General features: G+C 56.9%; 7 protein-coding genes across 7 annotated transcripts; 4 read left to right on the top strand and 3 right to left on the bottom strand.

Moving 5' to 3' along the window:
• Nucleotides 1–1,505: 1,505 nt before the first annotated feature.
• On the top strand, nucleotides 1,506–6,263 carry PHYSODRAFT_481054 (hypothetical protein; the record flags this gene model as incomplete). Its single annotated transcript, XM_009521046.1, has 5 exons — nucleotides 1,506–1,886; nucleotides 2,019–2,286; nucleotides 2,635–3,305; nucleotides 3,369–3,461; nucleotides 3,504–6,263. 5 exons carry the CDS (start codon nucleotides 1,506–1,508, stop codon nucleotides 6,261–6,263), a joined length of 4,173 nt encoding a protein of 1,390 aa, XP_009519341.1.
• A 111-nt stretch (nucleotides 6,264–6,374) lies between these two features.
• PHYSODRAFT_480248 (putative endo-1,3-beta-glucanase) lies at nucleotides 6,375–8,627 on the bottom strand (the record flags this gene model as incomplete). Its single annotated transcript, XM_009521045.1, has 1 exon — nucleotides 6,375–8,627. The coding sequence occupies one exon, from the start codon at nucleotides 8,625–8,627 to the stop codon at nucleotides 6,375–6,377; it is 2,253 nt and encodes a 750-aa protein (XP_009519340.1).
• Nucleotides 8,628–9,516: 889 nt separating this feature from the next.
• Nucleotides 9,517–11,156, top strand: PHYSODRAFT_437572 (hypothetical protein; the record flags this gene model as incomplete). Its single annotated transcript, XM_009521044.1, has 6 exons — nucleotides 9,517–9,663; nucleotides 9,769–9,900; nucleotides 9,976–10,408; nucleotides 10,491–10,755; nucleotides 10,832–10,947; nucleotides 11,035–11,156. Coding segments are annotated over 6 exons (1,215 nt in total), but the record flags the coding sequence as incomplete, so codon positions are not given.
• Nucleotides 11,157–11,310: 154 nt separating this feature from the next.
• PHYSODRAFT_485027 (hypothetical protein) lies at nucleotides 11,311–13,863 on the bottom strand (the record flags this gene model as incomplete). Its single annotated transcript, XM_009521043.1, has 11 exons — nucleotides 11,311–11,450; nucleotides 11,519–11,696; nucleotides 11,761–11,844; nucleotides 11,910–12,098; nucleotides 12,156–12,377; nucleotides 12,442–13,086; nucleotides 13,150–13,263; nucleotides 13,348–13,386; nucleotides 13,446–13,490; nucleotides 13,562–13,699; nucleotides 13,780–13,863. The coding sequence occupies 11 exons, from the start codon at nucleotides 13,861–13,863 to the stop codon at nucleotides 11,311–11,313; spliced, it is 1,878 nt and encodes a 625-aa protein (XP_009519338.1).
• Nucleotides 13,864–14,812: 949 nt separating this feature from the next.
• PHYSODRAFT_250329 (hypothetical protein) lies at nucleotides 14,813–18,684 on the top strand (the record flags this gene model as incomplete). Its single annotated transcript, XM_009521042.1, has 2 exons — nucleotides 14,813–14,835; nucleotides 14,928–18,684. 2 exons carry the CDS (start codon nucleotides 14,813–14,815, stop codon nucleotides 18,682–18,684), a joined length of 3,780 nt encoding a protein of 1,259 aa, XP_009519337.1.
• A 2,558-nt stretch (nucleotides 18,685–21,242) lies between these two features.
• On the top strand, nucleotides 21,243–22,055 carry PHYSODRAFT_311188 (hypothetical protein; the record flags this gene model as incomplete). The annotated part of the gene is made up of 1 exon (XM_009521041.1): nucleotides 21,243–22,055. The coding sequence occupies one exon, from the start codon at nucleotides 21,243–21,245 to the stop codon at nucleotides 22,053–22,055; it is 813 nt and encodes a 270-aa protein (XP_009519336.1).
• An 887-nt stretch (nucleotides 22,056–22,942) lies between these two features.
• PHYSODRAFT_556671 (hypothetical protein) lies at nucleotides 22,943–23,431 on the bottom strand (the record flags this gene model as incomplete). The annotated part of the gene is made up of 1 exon (XM_009521040.1): nucleotides 22,943–23,431. The coding sequence occupies one exon, from the start codon at nucleotides 23,429–23,431 to the stop codon at nucleotides 22,943–22,945; it is 489 nt and encodes a 162-aa protein (XP_009519335.1).
• Nucleotides 23,432–23,528: the final 97 nt, after the last annotated feature.

The raw sequence follows: 23,528 nt of genomic DNA, 5'->3' as shown, positions 1-23,528 counted from the left end.
TGCTCAGAACTGTTAACTTCCGTGATAGAAGTTCTGCACGTAGGTTGCCTTCAGCATGAGGTCTACACCAAAATGCCTACTCACTCGCAGGCTTCGTTTTCAGAAACATGCCTGCTTTGCCGGGGCGATCCCAGTCTCTACAAAAAGTCAATGACTAGCACAGTTTCCTTGCTGTCATGCTGCCCTCGCTTTCTTTCGCGAATAACTGCAGATGCCCAACTGCGCCCAATTCGATGGAGCTTCGTTCTCTTTCGTTTTCAAAGCTAGGGCTCACGTGTCGCACGAGTAGTACATATTATGTACCAATATAGGTATTTTGACCAATCAAATCGCATTAGTTTTTAATTTTACCACAACCACCTTCATTGATAGAGTATTTGTTTTTGATACTTAGTACGATATTGATATGATATTGATACGACAGTGTACGTGTATCAAGATCAGTTGATCCAGCCCCGCTCATTTTAAACTTTGTATCTGTATCATGCATATCGTAAAAATAGCCGATGATATGAAGCCCTGAGTTGAATGTGCATCACTTACGGCCTCGCGGCGACAACTTGACACCGCTGATCGCCGATGTGTGGACTGGTACGCGGTAAGCCGTCGCTTTCGAGGTGTCTTCCATCCATCTCGAGCTTGAGATGGAGAGCAAGGGCGACAATCAGTTAAACCGATAAATGTATGTTCCTTTAGCCCAAGAACAGATATTAAGGCTAACTATGCCATGACATACCAATGCAACTGTTAAAAATGATGCCTACCTGTTGAACACCAGCAATATTTAACCGTTAGCGGCTCGGTCAACTTGCTGTCGTCCGCGTCCAGAACTCCAAACCACATCGCCGACGAGTCACGCTCTATGGGCATGCTGGTTTTGGAGCCCGTCACTTGAGACCCCACTGGGCACTTTGATAGGACAAATAGGGAAAATGGTAGGACAAAACTGGAAGTCACTTGAGTTAAGTAAATTGTACCGCAATATACTTAACTCAAGTGACTTTCAGTTTTGTCCTAGCAGTCCGTCTAGGACAAATTTATGGTAAACTATACTGAAATCAAGTGAAAAACGATTTTGTCGTCTCATTTATCGTAGCAAGAGGGGCGGCTGGGGATACGGGACAAAACCACAGGTTTTACTTTAGTTTGATTTGGGGGAGAAGGCGCAACCAAACTCAGTGTACAAACTTAAAATCCGTGTGCTGAGGCGCGGGCTTCCAACCTTCATCAATTGAAGCAATGTGACACCAATTTCCCAAATGTGGCAATAGTCTTTGGCTTTTTTTACTATTTAAAAATGTTTTCTTTTAAGAAATATTTAAAAAAATTAAATAAATATGTTTTTTTGTTTTGCAAACTGTAATCGTTTCCAGGCGACTAGATCTAGCCCCTCTAAATCAAGAGTACAGAACCCAATCTGTAATCATTTCCTCACGTCTAGATATAGCCTCTCTTAATCTAGAGCGTACAGAACTTGTAGCCATTTCTTCACACAGTGAGCTGGAATGGCCGAGCGTGGCTTCGAGTTCCGCCGCAACCTCGAGCAGCTCGTGCACGATGGCGTGCTGGCGCCACGGCGTGCTGCACAGCGCTCCCGCTTCCGCTCGGGCGTACCGGTCTCGAGCGCTGAGCCAGCAGACGTGCAGCTGCAGCAGCGCACGAAGAAGAAGCTGGCTCGGGCGCTGAGCGCTCTACGCGAGGACTACGGGGCGTCGCTGGAGCTGAGTCGTGAGGCGCTGGGTTACGCTAACACGCTGGAGGACGCACTGCGCTTCCTGGCACTGCAGTGCACAAGTGACGAACTCCCGCCGACGCTGCGTGCGCAACCCACGGAGCTGCTTGGCGCGAAGGACGCGGATGGAGACAGCGGCGAGCTGCTGGCGGAGGTGAACGCCCCAGTCGGGGAGAAGAAGGTGGTAGAACGTGTAGAGCGGGAGACGGAGAAGGCCGAGGAGGTAGAACAGGCGATCGACAGTTGGGAGGACCAAGAGGGGCAGGAACTACAGGAGCAGCAGCAGGAGCCGAGCAGAGGTGACGCCAAGCAGACGGAGGCGCTGTCGTGGACGCAGCAGTACGTGCTGAGCATGGCAGCGCGGGAAGAGGAGCAGGCGCGGCGTGAGGCGGAGGTGACGCCCGAGGCGCGCGAGCTGGAGGAGCTAGAGAAGCGCTACCATGAGCTGGTGGCGGCACTGAATCGCCTCAAGGAGCGGAAGAGCAAGAAGAAGGCCAAGAGCGGGGACAAGCAGAAGACGCGTGAGTTGAACGAACAGATGCAGGACACAAGGCGTCAGTTGCTGGCGCGTGGATGGAGGGACCCCATGCAGCAGCAGCAGCAACAACAACAACAGCAGCAGAAGAAGAAAACAACGAAGAAGAAGCACGAGAAGAAGGAGGACGAGAAGGACGTCTCGGCTGTTACTGTGTCGACGGCCGAGAAGAAAGTCGCGCCTCCAACATCGAACCACGCGCTAGACGATGGTGATGATGAGTTGTTGTCGCTAGCGCTAGGAATCGCGGACGACGAAGAAGACGCAGGCCAGACTGAAGAGAATGAGATGGCTTCGAAGCAGAACGGGGACGTAGAAGAACAAGTTGAGGAGTCCAATCCTACTGCCCAGACAGAAGCTGACGAAGAAGACGACGAGGGTGGCTTATTCGGTCTCTTGGAGGAGGCTGAGGCGACGGTCGTAAGCGCTGACGAAATCAAGAAGAGTGCTGCAGTCGACACAGCGGCTATCATCGCCGCCCAAGCCGCAGCAGATCTCGCGGCGTCAAAGGGGAAGAAGGGCAAAGGAGGGAAGAAAAAGAAAGGTCGCAATATGCTCAAGGTCCAGGCAGCGGCAGCTCAAGCTGCTCAGGCGCAAGCTACTGCTGCTGCTCCCTGGACGGGCAAGTCGCCGCGCGATCACCTGGAGCAGCACTGCCGTAAGAATGGTTTGCAGAAGCCGCAGTACAAGAAGTTGCCTCGCCCCGCAGGCGGAGGACACCTATACTCGGTTGTCCTCGCCAACAAAACTCGTGGCAAGCAAGACGTCACCGTTCGAGATGCCAGTGACGCCGCGCGGGGGTTTGACTCGATTTCAGACGCAAAGGACGCCGTTGCTACCAGCGCGTTGTTTGAGCTAGCGTCAGACCTGCCGCTCTATCGAGTATTACCGCCGGTGTACCGCGATATGTGGCAGCGATGGATTGCAGAGAGGCAACAAACTGAGGCAGCAGCCGCGGCTGCTGATCGAGATGAGCAAGACGAACTCCTGAACGAGATTTTCAATACGCTTCCCGCGGAGATTGCTGAAAAGCGAGCTGTCATAGAGATACCGACTCCTAAGCCAAAACCCGCAGCTCCTGTCGTGGAAAAGGGTGTCGAGGATGCTGGGAATGTTTTAGAAGACTGGAGTGTGGACGACTGGGATGCCGATTTGTCCGATGACGACGAAGCGAAAGCTGAAGAGGCAAATGCAGTTGCAAGCGATGATGTCGCGGCACCTATTGATCAAGTGGAGGTCGAGGAAGAGAGCGAGAGTGCCAGGGCCGCCGCATTGGAGCTGTCTCGCCAGCTACGAGAACAACTCCAGAAGCAGATGCGCTCTAGCGCGTACAAGTCGAAGCTCTCACAGCGTGAGTCTCTGCCGATTGCATCGTTCAAGAAGCAAGTTGTTGAAATGCTGTCTGACCACGACGTCATATTGATATCTGGCGAGACCGGCTGTGGCAAGAGTACGCAAGTGCCGCAGTTTTTACTGGAAGATCTATTGCTTTCGGAATCCGGAGGGGCTCGAGGGCAGATTGTTTGCACGCAGCCTCGGCGACTAGCTGCTATCAGCCTGGCTGAACGAGTCTCCGAGGAGCTCGGCGAATCCAATATGGGCACAGGCGACTCGCTGACAGGCTTTCAAATCCGCCTCGAAACACGGATGACACGCCGCACGCGTCTGCTCTTCTGCACAACTGGTATCCTACTGCGCAAGTTGCAGGACCCCCACACCCTCGGTGAGGAAGTGAGCCACGTGATCGTGGATGAAGTCCATGAACGCGACCTCCAGAGCGATGTACTTTTGGCCATGCTGCGCCAATTCCTGGCCGAGGGCAACGCGGCACGACGCCGGAAATTTGGAGGCACGTTGCCGCCGCTCAAGGTGATCCTTATGAGTGCCACGCTTAATGCCGCAAGCTTCCAGCAGTACTTTGGAGGTGCTGCCGTGTGCCCAATGATTGAAGTTCCTGGTCGCACGTTCCCTGTGGAGCAGTTCTACCTCGAGGATGTTCTTGAGAAGACCAACTTTGTTGTGGACGAAGAGTCCCCCGCTTACGTGCCAGTGGATGAAAGTGGATCCGACAGGAACTCGACGCAGGTCACCATCTCAGGCCGCGGAGGCACATCCTACTCGCAGCAAGTTTCTTGGACATCATCTTCGGGCAAGTCCTCCTCCAAGGCAACGGTAACTGAGACACAGCGTATGCTGAAAGAGACGTACAGTGAGTCGACCCTGCAAACCTTGGAGCGCATGGACCCGTCTGTTGTCAACTACGAGCTCATCCAAGCGCTTTTGGAGCATATTACCACGGAGACGGATATGCTGTCGTTATCGAAGAAGAGTGATCAGAGGAGGAGTGCTTCGGTGCTTGTATTCCTTCCAGGCCTTCAAGAGATCACTACACTACTGGACATACTTGCAGGTAGCCGTTTACTGCGCCATGACCCTCAAGGCCGTGAGTTCGAGCTGCTGCCACTGCATTCCTCGCTGTCGGCGCAGGAGCAGCAACGCATCTTCCGGCAGCGTCCTGGTGTCATTCGGATTATCGCCGCGACCAACATTGCCGAGACGTCTCTGACAATCGACGACGTCAAGGTCGTGATTGATTCTGGACGTGTCAAGCAAATGAGTCATGATGCTCAACGCCGCACCAATGTGCTCGAAGAAATCTGGGTCGCGCGTGCCAATGCCAAGCAGCGTGCTGGTCGTGCAGGTCGTACAAGTGGGGGCTCATGCTTCCGCCTGTTCCCGCAGTCTGTTTTCCGTTCGGTCATGCTCGAGCAGCCAGTGCCTGAAATCCGGCGTGCTCCTCTGACGTCGCTGTGTCTGCAGATCAAGACCTTCGGTGTTGGTGGCAATGAGGAGAAGGACGGATGTGGAGAGTTTCTTCGTGCTTGCTTAGACCCTCCGGATGATGTTAGTATTCGCGATGCGCTGGAGGAGCTTTTCGAAATTGGGGCGCTAAAACGTGAGGACGAGTCGCTCACCAAACTGGGTGCGCACTTGGCTCGACTGCCTGTGGACGTGAAGGTAGGCAAGCTGCTTCTTCTTGGAGCACTGTTCGGGGTGTTCGATGCCGCAAGTACCTGTGCCGCCGTGCTGGAGACGAAGTCGCCTTTCGTGGCACCTTTCGGTCGCCAGAGTGAGATGAAGCAGGCTCGCCAAACCTTCGCCATCGGTGCTAGTGATTTGCTCACAGACGTGAACGCCTTCGAAGCTTGGCGCTACGTTGTGCAGCACGGCAAAGAAAACGGTATCAACGAGAAGAACTTCTGCCACCAGAACTTCTTGAGCCACCGAGGGCTGCGTGAGTTGAGCAAGCTCAAGCGCCAGTTCCGAGGGCTTGTGACGCAACTTGGATTCCTGCCACCGACTGCGTCCGAAGTTGACGAGCGAATGACAGTCCAGCAGTTGGCGACGATATCTGCAGTGCTCTACGCTGGACTGGCCCCGAACCTGGTGCATGCTGAGCCGCCGTCGGGGAACGGCCCCAAGCGCGCAGTCCTTCGCGAGCGTGATCACAGCATTGTCGTGGTGCATCCGGGATCGATCAACTACAAGGTGGCAAGCTTCCGTGCGAGCAATTTCCTCACGTACGCGGTGAAGCTGCACACGTCGCAGGTGTACCTCCCATCCTCCAGTCTCGTGCTTCCCTTGGCTGTGTGTCTCTTCAGCCACGCGCTAGAGCCACTGCCGCAGCTACGACGCAAGGACAAGGATGGCAACGAAGCCATTGGCCTGCGCGTGAACGATTGGGTCGTCTTCCAGTCCTCGTACCGGTCTGCAGCCCTACTGCAGGAAATGCGCGATGCGGTGCTCGAGGTCATCGACTCGAGTCTCCAGACGCCGCCCTTCGCCCGCGGTGGGAATGCTGAGTCGAAAACGCAACAAACTGAGCGCGAGTCCCTTGTTGATGTGCTGCGCACGCTCTTCCTTGCCGAGTACGAGGAGCGTGACCCACACAAGCAGCTATCGGGACAGCTATGCGCTGGCAAAAAGAAGCATTAAGTAGACCAAGAGGATGATGGCAATAGATAGAGGCTACGTGGCATCGATGAAGAGCATGTTGAAGTGGAGTTGACCTACGAGAATGGGATCTACTACTGAGTAATGGCTGGTTTAGTACTGCGCGGCGATGTAGAGCGCCCACGAGAGCGAGAGGCCGTTCATCATGGTGCACTGGTTGAGCTTCACGAGAGCTTCGGCCTTGTTCACGCGCGCGTAGTTGAGGTAAAGCAGCGACAGCCACGAGTTGCCCACGTCATTGGTGGTGACAATGTCGAGCTTGGACAGGATGTTGTCCCATTCCTGCTGCACAAACGTCGACGTGCGCACGTACTCGGTGATCGGCGTGACCGGCAGCATCTGGATGCCGTGGATCATATACTCGTCCGCGGAGAACCACGTCGCGTAGTCGGCCTTGTTGTCGAAGAGGATGCCGGGCACCATCCGCGGACGATACGCCACAGGGTGGATCGTGTTCGAGCTGTCGAACAGGAAGTACGTCTGGATGGCGCGCATGCCCACCTTGCTCATGAGCAGACCGATGGACTGCATGCGCGCGTTGTTCGTGACCTTGCCGAAGAGCGCCATGGCGTACGAGAAGTTGATGTCCTCAGACGTGGACTCTTCGTCCTTGCCGTCTCCCAGCGACGTCATGCCGTGCGAGTACGAGTGGCCCCGGAACCAGTCGAAGCCGCGGAACTTGGGGAAGTACGGGTCGTCGCGTGACGGGTTGGCCACATCACGCAGCAGAAGACGCGTCATGCTGTTAAGCTCTCCGATCCGCGACCAGGTCGGGTGCAGGTAGTTTATGACCGAGGCCATGTGCACCCAGTAGCCGTAGTGATAGTGGTGGTCGTTGTACACGGTGTTGCCGAAGTCCGCGTTCATGTCGCCCGTCACGAACCCTTCGGAGCTCACGATGCCGCCCATGACCGCGTCGTACTTGAGCTTGTACTTCCAGCTATTATCCAGGAACGGAGCGATGGCATTCTCGAGCTTGGTCACGCACCGACGCAGCAGGGAGATGTCGGTGCCGACGATCACTGGGTCGTTGGCCATCAGACACAGCGACGCGTACTGCTGCACGAGTTTACCCGTGAAGTAGTAGCTGCCGTCAGTGGCCACCGTCCAAATGCTCTGGATGTCAGCGCGCAGCTTGGTGAACAGATCTTGCTGCAGAGCGACGGCTTTCGTGAGGCGAGTGCGCGGGTAGTGGGTCACGGGAATGTTGCGAGACTCGTAGAAGCACCACGCGGGCGGAGATGTGAGCGTCACGAAAGCCTTCATGAGACCGCGAGTGGCCGAGTACATGGCGACGTTGGCCACTTCAGCGACGCTAGCCGCTGTGAGCGACTTGGCGTGGTGGTCCAGTCCGTAGTGCAGCAGTCCCTTGGAGCAATCGCCGTCGGTCCTCCACTTGAAAGTGTACTTGGAGTCGCTGGTGATCTCCACGTCTCCTCCAGTCACAATGCAGCTACTGTACTTGTCTTGGGCCGCAGACTGAGTGTCGTCCAAGATGGACGAAATCCGCATCACGCCGTTGAACGAGGTCACGGCCCGCAAGATCATGCTGGTAGCGAGGTTGAGCTGGATGCCGCTTGTCGAAGACGACGACGGGATGACGTGGAGCCACCACTGCTGGCCGCTGACTGCCACGATGTTGAACTTAGTGCCGGAGTAGCGGGTGCCGATCGTCGCTGCGACTCCATTGATGGTTGCAATGGGGGCCTCGAGGAGGATTTCGGGTGTGAGCCCCTGGTACGTAGCGGTGAAGTACGCCATGCCGCTCACCATGCTGGTTTTGATGGTACCTGTGGACGACGGAGCTTGCAGCTGCAGGGTGACGCCCAGGTCCGTCCAGTTGACGACCTGCATGTCCGGGATCGATGTCGCGAACTCGCACGCAGTCAGTTGGATCTCATTTCGCTTCGGGTGTGCGTAGTATTTGGCGACGCCGTCGGTGACGCCGCCGAAGAACCGGTTGCGGTACGGATAGCTGAGCGCGAAGCCGTATGCCCCCGAGTACTCCACACTCACTGCGAACGGGTTGGGCCAGACGGGAGAAGTGGCGTTGGTGCTGGTATCGCACGTGACGAGGTTGGCCCACCACGCGTTCGTGGGCACTGGTCGACTCCGCATGGTGTCGAGGTGGCGAGGCTTGCAGAACGTCGACTGCTCTGTAGTAGCGTTGACCAGCAGCGTCGGCGACGGGAACGCGCCACTGGGGTCCCATGAGTCGCTCTGCGCATTGACAAGCGTGTTTCCCTCTCCGTAGAGAAGCTGGGAACAGAGCCCTGCTAGGATGAGCCAGGAGCGTCGGGAGGCGGAAGACGCCGTACTGGAAGGCGAAGGCTGGAGCATGCTCATTGTGGGACGAGATGAGAACTGAGAGCATTCGTGCCAGGCAGCAGCACCAGCTAGCCTGCATGGTCATGATCTCGTTGTATTGCGCATGATCCCGTGCTTCGCCACCAAGCCAGAAACGAAAAGCGCTCCGCAAATAGTTTGATGCTCCATGCACTTTGACCGCATCGACACCTTCCTGGGCTGACTGACTTGACGTTTCCTGTGACAACGCGAGGTTTTGGGCGACGAAACGAACGCGCGAACTCTTGGTGGGGGAAGAAGCCCCCAGCGATATGCCCCAAGCGCGAGATTGACAGCTGTGCTGGTGTAATTTTGGCGCTCGGAACGTTCTGTCATCGGACGCCTGCGCTAGTGTGGTGAAGCCCGCAGCAACACGTTCGCAGTGTAATTGTAGGGATCGAATTCTGCTTCGTGCGCACAGGTTCTCCTCAGTTGCCCCAGCGTAGGAACCCGTTCAGCATGTGCGCAGCAATTGGCGGAGACCGCTGTAACCGATGCTGTGAAGCTTGCTTGGCCGACGCCCTCGCAATACACCCCCAAGTGCGGAGAACACGACGACCTCAGGTCGATAATGTAACCCCCCACTGTACTGTAGCAATCTAGCTTGGAAGTTGAAGTTTGTATCCATATGGTCTCCTAACCCTGATAGGCGGGAATTTCGTCCAATCCGCAGCGCCCAGAATAAAAACGCAAGTCGGCCGCCGCCACTTGGTCTGAGTATGGGGCCGCCTTCCACCTAAAACCGGAGATAAAAGACCCCGCCCGTCGTCTGCGAGCCCGAACGCCTCGCCGGATCCCTCCTCCCTGCGCGTCCCCCCGCCCCTGGCCCCCCTCGCGTCCCCCGATGAGCGAGCGCGCGGCCGACGGCGCCGCCCACGCGGCCTCGAAGGCGCCCAAAGATCCCTCGATCCAGCTCAGCGTGGACGACGAGATCGCGACCGTCCAGACCACGGCGTCCACCACCAAGAAGAAGGAGGACATGCGCAACGAGAGCACGGGCATCACGGTCGGAGACTCGACCCACACGCTGTCGGACGTACGTGGCGCAAGAAGGAGAAGGAAGAAGGAGGAGGAGAAGGAGGAGGAGAAGAAGGAGGAGGAGAGAGCTGATTATTATTTGTTATTTGTTGTTGTGGATTAGGGTAAGACGATTCACTACTCGGCCGAGAGGATCATCGGCAACGGGTCGTTCGGCGTCGTGTTCCAAGCCACAGTGGAGGAGACGGGCGAGATCGTGGCCATCAAGAAGGTGCTGCAGGATAAGCGCTTCAAGGTGGGATTGACATTGTTATTCGGATGTTTTTATGTTCTTTTCTTATTTGGCTAATTGTTTTTATTCTTCTTGCAGAACCGGGAGCTGCAGATCATGCGGCAGCTGCACCACGTGAACATTGTGCAGCTCAAGCACTGCTTCTACTGCAACGGCGAGAAGCCCGACGAGCTGTACCTGAATCTGGTGCTTGAGTACATCCCCGACACGGTCTACGGCGTGGCCAGGCAGCTGCAGAAGGCCAAGCAGTACATGCCCATCGTGCTGGTCAAGCTGTACATCTACCAGATCTGCCGCTCGCTGGCCTACATCCACTCGATGGGCATCTGCCATCGCGACATCAAGCCGCAGAACTTGCTGCTCGACCCCAGGTCCCACGTGGTAAAGCTTTGCGATTTCGGAAGCGCCAAGGTGCTGCAGAAGAACGAGCCCAACGTGTCGTACATCTGCTCACGCTATTACCGCGCCCCCGAGCTCATCTTCGGCGCCACGGACTACACCACAGCTATCGGTATGTATCGTGCTTTTGCAGTTGGACTGTTGCGAGTGAAGTATGCTGGGTACTGATGTCGTTGGTGCCTTTATTTTTTTAGATATTTGGTCACTAGGCTGCGTGTGCGCTGAGCTGCTGTTGGGACAGCCTCTGTTCCCTGGTGAGAGCGGGGTGGATCAGTTGGTCGAGATCATTAAGGTTCTGGGCACGCCGGCGCGCGAGGAGATCGAAGCCATGAACCCGAACTACACGGAATTCCAGTTCCCGCAGATTAAGGCCCACTCTTGGAGCAAGATCTTCCGCTCACGGACCCCTCCCGAGGCGATTAACTTGCTGTCCAAAATGTTGGTCTATGATCCGAAACGGTAAGATTTCGAAGGGTGCTGTAGCTCGTAGCACCGCAATTCATGCTGACTGATCGCTGTTGGCTTGTGAATTTAGACGTGTGAAGCCGCTGGAAGCCGCCGCCCACCCGTTCTTCGATGAGCTGCGGCAGAAAGACCTGAAACTTCCAAATGATGTCCCCGCGCCCGCGCTGTTCAACTTCACTCTGCAAGGTGCGCATTCGCACTAGTTTTTCATGAGTCGACTCGGCAGATTTAGTAACCTGTTATGTGCTTGATCATCCTGCGTGCTGAATGCAGAACTGTCGCAAGTGGATGTTAGCACGCGCGAGATTTTAGTACCGGCTCATGAGCGAAACTCAACCAATTGGCCGGTCTTAGAGGACGGCACGTGGCCTGATGCAGCTGCTCACGGGACGTCCTAAACGCTTGTACATCAAGCAAAACATGAATGGCCCGAAGGAGACAGCAATCACGTTGACCGAGGGCGAACCAAAATGTATTTTGCTTGTATCTTTTGCGGGTCTGCGGATATTGCGGTATTGCTCATTCCTGCTGCAGATGGGTCGTAGTGACTCATAAGGTAAGAATGTTGGTGGAGGAGCTGTCACTACCGCTACCTTCCCTGATGCTAGAAAGGGGGTGAACTGCCATCTGGCCAAGCAGATGAGCTTCGGGCCCGTTACGAAATCCTGCCGATGTGTGCAAACGACGACCTTGAATTGTGACAGCAAACAAGCAGTTGCAGAGATACGTAAGACAAGGCCAACAACTCGCCGTGCACGGTGGTGGAACGTACCTCCGTTTTGCACCATAGGCGTCAAGGCGTCTGAGCTCCCTCCTGACCTATTGCTGTTGTGAGAGCTCAACCCCAGTGAAGTTTGAGGCCTCACTCGCGCTTGCTCGGCTGCTTTGGCTTGCTGGAAATGCTCTTCCCATTCTTTCTTTGTGTTTTTGATATCCTGCTCGGCATTTTCGTTAGTATTTCGTTTCATTACCCACACAGCACGGCTTTGATGGACCTACGTTTCGAATGAGCTCGAGAGAGACTTCGTTTTGCAATATGAGCTCGGTCAGCTCCACGTCAATGAGAGCGGACTCGTCGAGCAGCTACAGCAGCACACGTCATAAATTCGTGAGCATCATGTGGAGATTAAGCGATGCACGACACTTACATCCGAGTGAGATAACCGCCGCGGGTCTTGCTTCATTTCGCCTTGGTTCTTTGGCCCAGTAGCTTTACCTTCACCCGCCGGTATTCGAGGTGACCTCAGAGCATCAAGCGATTCTTCGGTCTCCTTGGTCTGACGGAGCAGCATTTCTCTCAGTCGCGCGTTCTCCCGCTGTAAGCTCGCGTTTTGTTGCTGTTAGTACATGCAAAACAAGCAAGATTCAGTCGTTTGCGGGACGTTTGGTGCTACCAAAGCTAATGATCGCACCTCTAGTGACTTCACACGCTTCGTTTCAAGAATCCGAGTTCTGCTTGGATCGCATTCGAGGGTGACAAGCTGCTTCTTCAGGTCTTGGATCTGTTCCTGAAGAATCGGGATGTTGTTGTTCTCGGTCTGTAGCTGCTTGTTCTCTTCCAGCAGCGACTCGCTCACTGCGTCGAGCTGGTGATTCTTGTATCGCGCTAGAGATTCCTACAATTACCCAACGTAATTAGCTAGACGAACCATTGAAGTTCAATGACAGAGATGAACGTACCATTAGCACTTCGATATGCTTCAGCAGCTTCCGGATGGTGGTGTTAGGATCGGACGGGTCCAAACCCAGATTCGACGTGGATACGCTGGGGGATAAAGTCACCTTCCTTGCGTCTCCAACCACCCCCTCAGCCCCAGTATTCTCCGTCTCGCTATTCGGCAGTGGATTGGCATTGCGCATTTTGTCGACAAAACTGGATGATGGAGCTCCATCATCAGGATCGCTTTCGTTCGAGTACTTAGACTCATCAGCTAGTGAAGCTCCGCTGGCGTTTCCAGCCATATATTCCAGCAAAATCGGATTGTTGTTCAGGAAGTCGTCCCGAAACAAGCGAACATTTCCGCGGGGCATGAGGCCGCTAGCAAAGGGGTCAACACTATTAGGCGTCAAGGTACCGGTAGCAACGCGACCTCCTCGCGCCCCAGGAGCAGCAGGCGCAGTATACGGCCGAGCCCCGATGAATCGGTTGTTGCTTTGTCTGTTCTTGTGTATCGATGCGAAAAACTCCTCAGTCAAGTCCTTGTCAAGCTGAGTAATGTGATCCCCGTCTAGCGTCTTGAGGCGTGATAGCACTCGCACAACCCGGAATTTATACCCCTCGACATCGCGAGAGCAGGGGTTTCCCCCCAAATCCAACGACCGCAGCTGCCAACCCACACCAGCTCTGTTAGACCACGTATCAATCTCAAGGTTAAGAGCTCACAATACCTTTGGAAGGCCACGGCAGATGTGCAACGCTGAATCAAAGTCGGCAATCCGATTTCCGTACACGGAGAGTGTATTCAGCTTGAGCAACTTTTGCAACGGAGATATATCTACGATCTGAAGAATAAATCAACCGCAATGCAGAAGCCGAATTAGTTCGAGCACCTTCTAGTTATCGCAACTCCGCATCAAGATTCACACCTGGTTGTTGGAAACGAACAATTTCTCCAACCCAGCACACTAACAACCGAAATCGTCAAAATTCGAAGCAACAAATACGTCCTGGCATAGACTCGAACCTGCAGGTTATCCAGCGTCTTAATCTGGTTGAAATTGATATTGAGCTGCTCCCAACAACAACAACAATGGCTTCAATATCCAAGGCCACCCACACGCAGCGCTTCTAGTTACCGACCTCAATCAGGTTAACGAAGTGTTGAAAATGCTGCAGCGATGTCAAGTGGTTGTGCGACAACGAAAGGATCTCCAGCGACGCCAAGCTCTGTGCACAGCTTTCATCAACCTGCGCCAGCTCTTCATCCCGCATGATCAGCTGCATCGCATCAACCACAAATCCATCAACCACAGTGTCAAAAAGAGGCTGAAACCTAGTGACAAGACAACTGCAGGTACCTCTTTCAGCGTCAACAGGTCGTAGACCCCCGCGCAGTTCATGACCACGTCGGTTGTCAGAGCCAATGCTCTCGAAGTGGCCATCGTCCTCTCAGCTTCTCCTTGATTCACCTCCATATCGCCGCTCTCGTCCTTGCGCACCGACGTTCACGACTGTTCAAGATCGAGGAGCGCTTGTGTAGCACACACCACTTCAACTTGGGCCGCGAAACGGCGCGAATGCACAGTGTAGCCATCTTTGCGCACTTCCAGCAATGCAATACGTCCGCGATGAGATCGCTGGAACCCCGATGCTTCGCCGGCCCAGCTCTCTCACAGCTCTTGGCGAGGACGTCGGGACCTCGTGCGGGCAAAATGGCCGCCATGACAAGGCGAAAAGCAAGGTTTCGTGGTACCGGTAGGTGATTCTACCTTCTTCATCGTTGTGCAGGGACCTTATACGCAATGATGTGTACAACCAGAAACTCGTTTGGAGACACAGTTCCGCTTCCGGAGATGCCGCCTGAGCCGCTAGCAATGGACCCGCCGATGGTGATCCCAGCGGACCTTCGACCGCTAGGCAGCAGACGTCGTTATCTCCGCACGATACAGCTCATCCCTGATCCTTTGCCAGAGGATGAGACGAACCGCGAGCTCGAAAGCGCAGAAGCATCGGGCCCACGCCCAGTCAATCGATTGCTGCGTCACCAGAACTCGATGAAGCGACTGCCCTCAGGCAGTAGAGATCGGAAACTCCTGAAGTCTGTTTCTCAGAGAGACTTAACACCCCCTGAACGCCAGCCTTCAAGGAGACGTACGTCCAGCCACTACATGGGAAAAAAGGAGGTTCCTATTCCAGAAACCCTCGAGGTGGAGACTCAACAAGTCCCAGCATCACATGTCAATAAAGACACTTCAACGGTGGAGACATCAAACAACGGCAAAGGCTCTTCAACCCGTCTGGTACAAAGCGTGCTTCATAAAAGTATTGTCGATGTGTTGGAGCATCTCTAACCGAATTCTGGCTGTGCACTCTTGTAGATCCCCGTGCGCAATGCTGCTGGGGGACCGCGCAAGGTTAATGTGGATTTAAACGAAGAGAACGCGACTGCGCGAGCTCTACGACTGCGATGGGTTTCTCGAGAAGAGACGCTCGATGTTCAAAGCAGTCGTGGGTACTTCGGCAAGACCGCCAAGGAACAATTTTACGCGCAGTACAAGCAGCTTTACTCGCGGCCATACTTGTTCATGGACAGCAAAGTGGCTGGTAGGGCAAAAGGTGCCGCTCCTGTCATCGAAGTGTCGTCGCTACCAGAGCTCGAAGACTCAGACGACGAAGGCACTAATACAATCATCCCCGTGTACCCGTCCTCAAGCGAGATGAAGAAGGTGAACGACGAGTTGAATCCGTCTCGACTCGTATCCAGAGTCTCGTCATCGATCCTCAGCGCCGACCGCCCGGAGCTGCCACTACGAGACAAGTTGTCTCCTCGAGCGCACTTCCTGGCCTCGTGCTCAGCGAAGTCTCAAGTCGTGGTTCCCTTCCTCATCCGCAACAGGAACACTACCGTCTTTGACTTCTCCTTCCAGTCGCTCGGAGACGCAGCGATCTCGGCCTTTGCCAAATGTCTGGTACACGATCTGCCCTGTGTGGAAGAGATCAGCGTCCGTGACAACCGCCTCAGTGACGATGGACTGAACGAACTCCTCCAAGCTGTGAGTGACGGTGGATCAAGCCTAAATCTCCGTCGACTTGACATCTCGCAGAACCAAATAGGCCCCAAGAGTGCTCAAACACTGCGTGAATACCTCGTATCATCGAGCTGTACTCTGGAGATGCTGCACGTGGACAACGCCGACATCGACGATCACGAGTGTGCCGCCTTTATGACGGCGTTTGAGAAGAACCAGTCGATCTCGCGGCTCTGGATGAGCAGGAACTGCATCGGTAAGGCCGAGAACCTCAATGTTGTTCAGCCAAACTTCACCACAGGCGGCGAGGCCATCGCCAACATGCTGCATATGAACCCTGTGCTCGTGCATCTCGATCTGTCGTGGAACTATCTGCGTCTGGAGAGCAGCATAGCGCTTGCGAACTCCATTCGTGACAACGGTACACTCGTGGAGCTCAAACTCGCCTACAACGCGTGTGCAGACGCCGGTGCCATGATGTTTGGAGAGGCTTTACGCTTCAACAAGAGCCTGCAGATGCTGGACTTGTCCTACAACAGCATTGGCGTGAAAGGCGCCATGGTGCTCGCCAACGCCATCCGGTCGAACCGCACGCTGCGAACTCTCCAGCTTAACGGCAACAGCATCGGAAGAGAAGGCGGACAACTGCTAATGGCAGCGCTCTGTGGGAATCGAACCGAGGTCGGCTGCTCCATTGAGCTGCACGCCTGCAACCTCGGAGCGAACATCCTCCCAATCGGAGCATCGGCTCCTTCTGCAGTCACAACTCGACCAAAATCCGCGTCACTAACCGATCCACGTGGTCTCGCTCCACAGTCGAATACTGGTGGCGAGTTCAATGTCCAAGACTTGCCGGTGTTCGACGCCAAGTCGAGCCGAATCTTCAATCCGAGAGAGCCTGCAGGCAGGTACTCGCTTAACCTGGTGGAGCCTTACGACAAAATGATCGCCATGGAGCTCGTTCGTCTTGCAACAACGAGGAAAGGATGTCGTTTCTTGCGTATTGAATACAAGTCTCTGACGTCGGTAAAGAAACCGATCACCCTTATCAAGAAGGAGAACCTCGTCGTGGAGCAGCATAAAGGAGCAGGAGGGACGCACCGCAGTACCGAGAACAGCGAAGAGGAAACCACACTAGAGACAAGAGGGTTAGACGTTCTCTTCGCCAACGTCGACCGCGACAAGTCCGGATACATCGACCAAGACGAGCTCGAGGCGGTTCTAAACCAACTCGGACTGTACCCTCAAATGGAAAGCTTGACGTCCATGCTGCAGAAGTTCGACTACAACAAGTCGGGCTTCATCGAGGAGGGCGAGTTCTGCGCCTTCTTCTTCCACGCCGTCTTCCAGATGATCGACGAGGATTCTTCAGGCAAAATCGACGCCGACGAGGTCGAGGAGGCCTTCAAGATGCTGGGCATCCACAACTACGACGAGAAGGAGATCGCCAACGCCATTTCGACCTACGACATCAGCGGAGACGGCGAGATGGAGGAGTTCGAGTTCGTCGAGTTCATGAAAGACCGACTGCTGGACCGGATCAAGAGCAAACTGCTTGGCCATGACTTGAGCGACGACGATGTGAACCTCGAAAAGGTCCCGCTCGTCTCGCTGTTGGACGCAGCGACGCAGAAGCCCTGGGTTATCCCTGAAGACGGCCAGCTGGAGATCGACTTCCTCTACGACCGTGAGGCGTTCGCTACGAGTGACGAAGCCTTCCGCCAGGGCAAAATCTCCCGAGTTGGGCTCGAGCTCCTGATCCGAAACATCACTCAAGTCGCCACGTCCAAGGCGGAGCAAGACGATCTCTTCCACGTGGCCATGTACGACTCGGAGATCCGCCTCACAGCAGTCCAGGCTTACCAGCTCCTGGACGCGTGCCACTACCTCAAGCCCGAGAGCAAGAAGATCGAGACGATTGCACTCATGCTGCCGCAAATGCTGACGGCCAAGGAGGCGCAGATCCTCGTAGGACGGACGCTGACGCTCATGCAGCGGTGTCGACTCAAAGCTCGGATGGGCAGCGCGTACTCCGTCGTGCTGGGGAACCCGACGGCGCACTACTCGTTCGATCTGGCCAAGCACAAGGACCGCATCGCTCTGAACAAACTGGCCGAGGTCGCGCAGAGCGAGAAGCTCTTCTCCAAGCTGCGATCGGGCCGCGCCGACACGTCCCAGCACGGCAACTGGGAGAACTTCCGCAACGAAGAGCTGGACGGCCACAGCATCGTGCTCACCAACACCTTCTTCCACGCGCTGCCTCGTCGAGGCAAGCTCTGCTTCGACTACGTGAGCACCACGCGCCCCAAGCGCGGCACCACGCAGATCAGCGACCGGCGCTTCGACCAGCTCATCGACATGCTCCAAATGGACGTCGTGCTGCCCGACGCCCTGGGCGCGCTTGGACCCACGCGCTCTCAACGCGAACGCGGCCAGCGCCAGCCCAAGCCTTTGCAAAACAAAGCCCAAGCTGACGATAGTACTGAGGACAATGAAGAGGTCGCGCCACTGCGCGGAGCTCTAGCTGCGCGCATGAAGCGCGCGGCGTCCCAGGAGCAGTCCGAGTTCTGGAACAAGACGCGCGCGTCGGTGCTCAAGCGCGGCTGGGACTTTGTCGTGAACCACGCGTACACGTTCCGCCTCACGGGCGCCACTAAGGAGAACGTGGGGCTCAAGATGGTGCAGATCGAGTCGGCCATTTGCGACCGGTGGCTCTCGTGCGAGCAGGCCTCCAAGATCATCGCGTGCATGCCTGCCGCCTTCCACGCGCGGCCGGAGACGGCGCGCATCCTGTTCTCGCGGCTCATCGACCTGCACAACTTCTACCGCATCTACGACGCCATGTCCAGGCAGGAGCAGCACGTGTGCGCGAGCATGCTGGGCTGGCTCAACATCATGAACCCCATGGCGCCCGAGCGCTTCTACGCGTTGAACTTGTCCGTCTACGACGAGCGCGAGATGACCAAGGTGCTAGTGGACCTGGCCATCGGCGAACCGGGCGAGAACTGGCTCAACCAGAGCTTCACGATGGTGCAGGGCGAGCCGGGCATCCCCGGCTGGAAGCTGCCCGCGCGCTGGGAGAAGGAGGACAACAAGGAGGGCGGCGTCAACCGCGCGGGCTTCCTCGAGCTCGAGTACTATTCGGGCCAGGACCGGGGCTGCGCGCCGGTGCTCTCGCTGCGCAAGACGCTCATGAAGCGCGTGCTCTGCGGCACCCGGCAGTACTGTCTGTAGACATGGCTACATGTGCATGTGAAGGTCAGCTTCAACAAGCGACATGTGCACAAGATCGGGAAGCTTTGACTGGTGGAGGTGTGCTGTAGCCATGTATTGCGCAAAGCGGGGGATGCGTTTTGGATCGCGGCCAGCGTTGCGCGTTGAAGTGGAGCCTCCGGTTGACAAGCATGAGCCTGGCCTCTGCAGGATGCCACTCGAGATTGCAGTGGCCAGGTGAGTCAGCGCACGCCATCGCGGTGGTGGGTGGAGGTGGCCGCAAGGCTCCTTGCGTCTCAATGCCGGCGGCTTCAAATCGGCCGGGATGTGGCTCACTGGCGGTGAGCGAGGACCGCATGCTCTTTCGTGTGCGGGCTCCGGGAAGCCACCCGTTTGGCTCGCGGGCAGCGATGACCACCACACCAGCAGTGCTGGTTCAGCACCGCGAGCTGCGACAACCGCGCTGGTCTGTCTGCCTGCCGTCCCACTCGCTGTCACGGACAGTGTCAGCGCTCGGTTGGCCTTGCGCGTTGTGAACCTTGCCTCCACCTCTCACCTCGCGAAGCCTTCTCGGGTAATACTTTCCGTACGATATCATGGTGGTCGTCACGGGAGACCTGCAGTCAACGAACGCCAGGAAAAATGCTGCGTTGCATCCCATTCTGGGGCGTGAATCTCGCGAGAAATTCTCACTGTGAACGAACGAACGAACGAACGAACGAAGAGCGAGCCCCGCTGGGCCGGGCCACGTGAGCGTTGACGCCGCAACCAACACGGGAGGTCTTCGGCTCCAGTCGACCGGTCTCTGTTGAGCAGCGGCCCTGTCTCCGTGGGCGGCGAGAGAGTTCACGCGTCCAATCTGCCCCTGCGGATGCCACAGCCCAAGGTCCGAGCGGAGCGGAGACCTTCCTCCGCGGCGGAGTCCGCCGGCGGATGCAGATATCCAGCGCGTTGAAACTTTTTCTTAGCGTTAGTCTCGCTTGAAGCGCGTCTTCAAAGCTCAACACGATCTCGAGCCTGTTCCTCCGTTTATCCTGGGCTCGTGTGCAGGCTCTGAAATCGCTGAAGCGCCGACTCTTTCGGCTGCCACGCTCACTCGTGTGGACGAGCAAGCCGACGATGCATTCGCTCTATGTCGGGTTGGCTTCAACCAGGAGCGCGAGCAGGAGCTGCCCCACGCAGACAAGCCGCGGACCAGCTCAGCTCGCTTTCATTTGCGATAACGAGGCTTCCTTGCGTACATCTGGCTGGCACTGTGGGGAAGGTGGCGTCGCTGCCAACATGGCACGCAATGTATGGGGCTAACTGAAACACCAGCACATTTTGATGAGACTTTGGTGGCGGCTCGCCTGCATGCGGGGCGATATTTGTCAACAGCGCGCCTGCGTCAACAGCGCCGAGCGACCCGAGAGATGCGGTCGCGCAGATGGCAGTCTTTTTCAGCAGGCGATGCTTGAAGGGCGATGCAAAATAACTCGGTGGATAGTCGACGCGGGGGCGGTCATGAAGTTGCTGCGAGGAATCCCCCGGCGGCGCGGGGCCTTTGCCAAGCTGAAGCTGCTGCTTGGCGGGGTTTGACGCCGCCTCAATCAATCCAGCGAGATATCGCCCGGTACCTGCCCGCTGCAATCCCACTGAGCGTACATGCCGCATGTAACATGCGGGCATTTTCTGATTGAGGACTCCTCAAGGACACATCCGGCCGCTTCAACCACTTCAACCACGTTGCGTCGCCGAATGAGTGAGCGCACAAGGATGGCAGAACGCAAGTTGTGGGGTCCGCAGTCGAGGGAGGCGAGTCCGACCGGCCTTCAGTGAAGGCCCTTCACGCAGCGAAATCAGGCCCGCTTGTTCTCTGGGAAGAAGGAATCAGCCCCGGAGCGGAATTTCCCTCGGGGCGGCACCGCTTTGACGGCCCACACACGTGATCCCACGAGCTTTAACTTGTGCGGCACAATGCAGCGCTGGCGGCGCTAGACGCGCGCCAAGCAGCAAGCCCGACGACTGCCGCTTCGCAGTCGCAACGGCGGCAAGGCAACACACCACCCCGCGATCGCTATAGTCGAGGTGGCACGCTGCACGGACGCCACGTGCAAGCGGCCCCAGTCACTCGATTCCGGGGCGGTGTCGAGCCGGCAAATCCCCATCGAGCGCATGCGAAATGAACCGCAGCCCTGCCTCCAGAGACTTGGCGCTGCTGGCTCAAGCGAGCGAGCGCCGGGTGTCGGCGGTCGCGCAAGGCTTTTAACCAGCAGCCGGCAGTCAACCAGCCAGCCCCGCTACGGAGATCCCGGGCGAGCCGTGGCCAGCCGCCGGCACTCGCGTGCCGGTGTGTCCGGCATAGCAGGCAGCTTCCGACTCGAGTTTCGACCCGAGTCAAAAGAGAGTGCTTCTTCAGCCCAGCTGACGAGCTGACGGTGATGGGCAGAGCAGCAACGGGGCGCGCAGACGGGGCCGACAAATAAATGACGGTCTCGGCCCGAGCCCGAGCAACCTCCTCCCGGTTCACTTCCGGATTTCACGCGCGTTGCGCACGTCGAGCAGAGAGCGACCGCCTTCAACATCCCCCAGACTGAACTATGGGCGTGTCCGTGACCGCGTGCGACTCGCCGCTGGCGCTCAGCAGCCCGCAGCCCGACAAGGAGCAGGCCGGCAGACCGCCGCAGTGGCGCCCCGACACGGCCAGCGACTCGTGCCTGTGCTGCGGCAACGACTTCTCCATCTGGACGCGCCGCCGCCACCACTGCCGCGCGTGCGGCGAGCTCGTGTGCGGCGAGTGCTCGCCCTTCTACGTGCGGCTGCCCGAGCTCGGCTACAAGGGCCGCGTGCGCGTGTGCACGCACTGCCACGCGCTGGCCGAGTCCTCGCTCGAGTCCTCCGCCTCCACGCACAGCCTCACGCGCCTCGAGTCGGCCGCCGCGTCCAGCGAGTCCTCGGACAACGAGCTGCTGGGCGACATCGAGGAAGAGCTCGTCTTCCGCGCCCTGGACGTGCTGGCGCTCACCTCGCGCAACAAGCGCTCCAAGATGCAGTACCAGTACTTCGTGCAGTCCGAGGCCGTGAGCTGGCTCATGGACGACGGCATCATGTCCAGCCGCACGGGCTGCGCGGCGCTCTTCCTGCGCCTCATCGACTACGGCTACGTGACGCTCAAGCCCTGGAACGGATCGGGCCGCAGCGCCTTCTACATCCTGAGCGAGGAGGTGTCGATCGAGAACCGCTCGTCGCACTACGACACCGCCATCCACTCGGAGACGACCAAGTGCCGCAACTGCGCGCAGTCGTTCCAGAAGGCGCTGGCGCCTGTCGACGGCTTCTGCTCCATCGACTGCAAGACCAACGCGCTCATCAGCCAGTCCGACTCGGCCCACATCCGTCGCTTCTGCGCCTAAGGGCCTTCGCTCCCAGGGTTTGCTCGCTCGCTCTCAACCCCCTTCTATCTATCGGCGCCATCCTCGATGGGCGTCCGGCCTGTATTATAGAGTGTTCAGTGTGTATTTACAAAGAGTAGTTAAGGTGTCGGTGTCCAAGTTGAGGCTGCTACTCGAACAGCCTTGCACAATTGCACCGCACGATAAGGTATTTCATCACAGCATTTCTTGTCCTTATCGATCTCGTGAACATTCCGTTGTTTCTTGCGGCGGTGCTTACATTCGCAGACAACAGAGCTCCGATTCTGGTGGATTTCAAACCGAGCAACGTGTTTATCGCTCCTTGTCTACTGCTCGGACGATCAGTAGAGCTCATGCTGATCTTCGTTCGGCGACGATGCAGATAGCTTGATCGCTTCATGCATTCATCGACTCGATCAAATGCTCACCGCGCACTTTCCGGTGCGACGCATTCAACGAGCTCAGGAATGGCTGCTGTGTCACCATAGCGCTAGTCGATGACCGTCTTTCGTCTGGCCGTTTCCGAAGTCTGCAGTTGACAAGCTCAGAAGAGCGCGAGCCTCACCAAACTGACGTGAAAATGCGTCAAGCAGCGAAGGTTTCAGCCATGTCCGACGTTGCAGAACCTCTGCACTGCCATCGACGCCTCAGGCCGATTTCCGGTGCTGTTGGTGCTAGGCGCACACGCCACCAGAATGCTCGCCGAGCACCAATTCATGTAGCACCGATGCCACTCAACACCATCTACCTATAAAGCCAACATCCAGAACACACCTCGTTCCTCAACTCTCTACCTCTCCTTCCATTGCCTGGCATCTACTGCAGCTACCTGACCCGCTCCTATATTGCGCGAGTTTCTCCACTGTAACTGTTCCCAGCTCCTGCCTCTATACGTTCAGGCGATCCTCCGCCACCTTGGAGCGCACGATCTTCCACTCACTAGGCGGCCACACGACGGCCAGCACGCGCGAGTCGATGAGCGCCAGCGGCACGGGGCCGAACACGTCGCTGTCGTTGCTGAACGTGGGGTTGTCGCCCTCCACCCAGCACTTGCCCACGGGCACCACGTGGGTCTCGCCGCTGCGGTCCCTCAGCACGTCCCCCTCGATGGCCACGAGCCGCTTGATGAGGTACTGGCCCGCCGCCTCGGGCGACTCGAGCACCACCACGTCGCCGCGCTGGTAGCGGTGGCGCATCTGCACCGAGAACTTGTCCAGCAGCACGCGGTCGCGCACCGCGTCCTGCCTCAGGCCGTCGTTGAGCGCCGGCTGCATGGAGCGGCCCTTGACGCTGGCCAGGCTCACGCCCAGCGCGTTCACCGTCACGCCCACGGGCAGCCACAGCGCCGCCTTGGCCGCAGTCTGCCACCTCCCCATTGTAAAAGTGAAGTCGCAGTGACGAATTAGACTATTTGACGGTATTTTAGTAATTCGTAGGTTCATTCGATGGTCAAGCAGTTGAAGTCATTGACAC

The sequence above is a fragment of the Phytophthora sojae genome, assembly GCF_000149755.1.
Source record: "Phytophthora sojae unplaced genomic scaffold PHYSOscaffold_2, whole genome shotgun sequence".
Lineage (NCBI taxonomy): Eukaryota > Oomycota > Peronosporomycetes > Peronosporales > Peronosporaceae > Phytophthora > Phytophthora sojae.
Note: the sequence above shows the minus strand (reverse complement) of the source record. Positions and strands in the feature narration are given on the sequence as shown.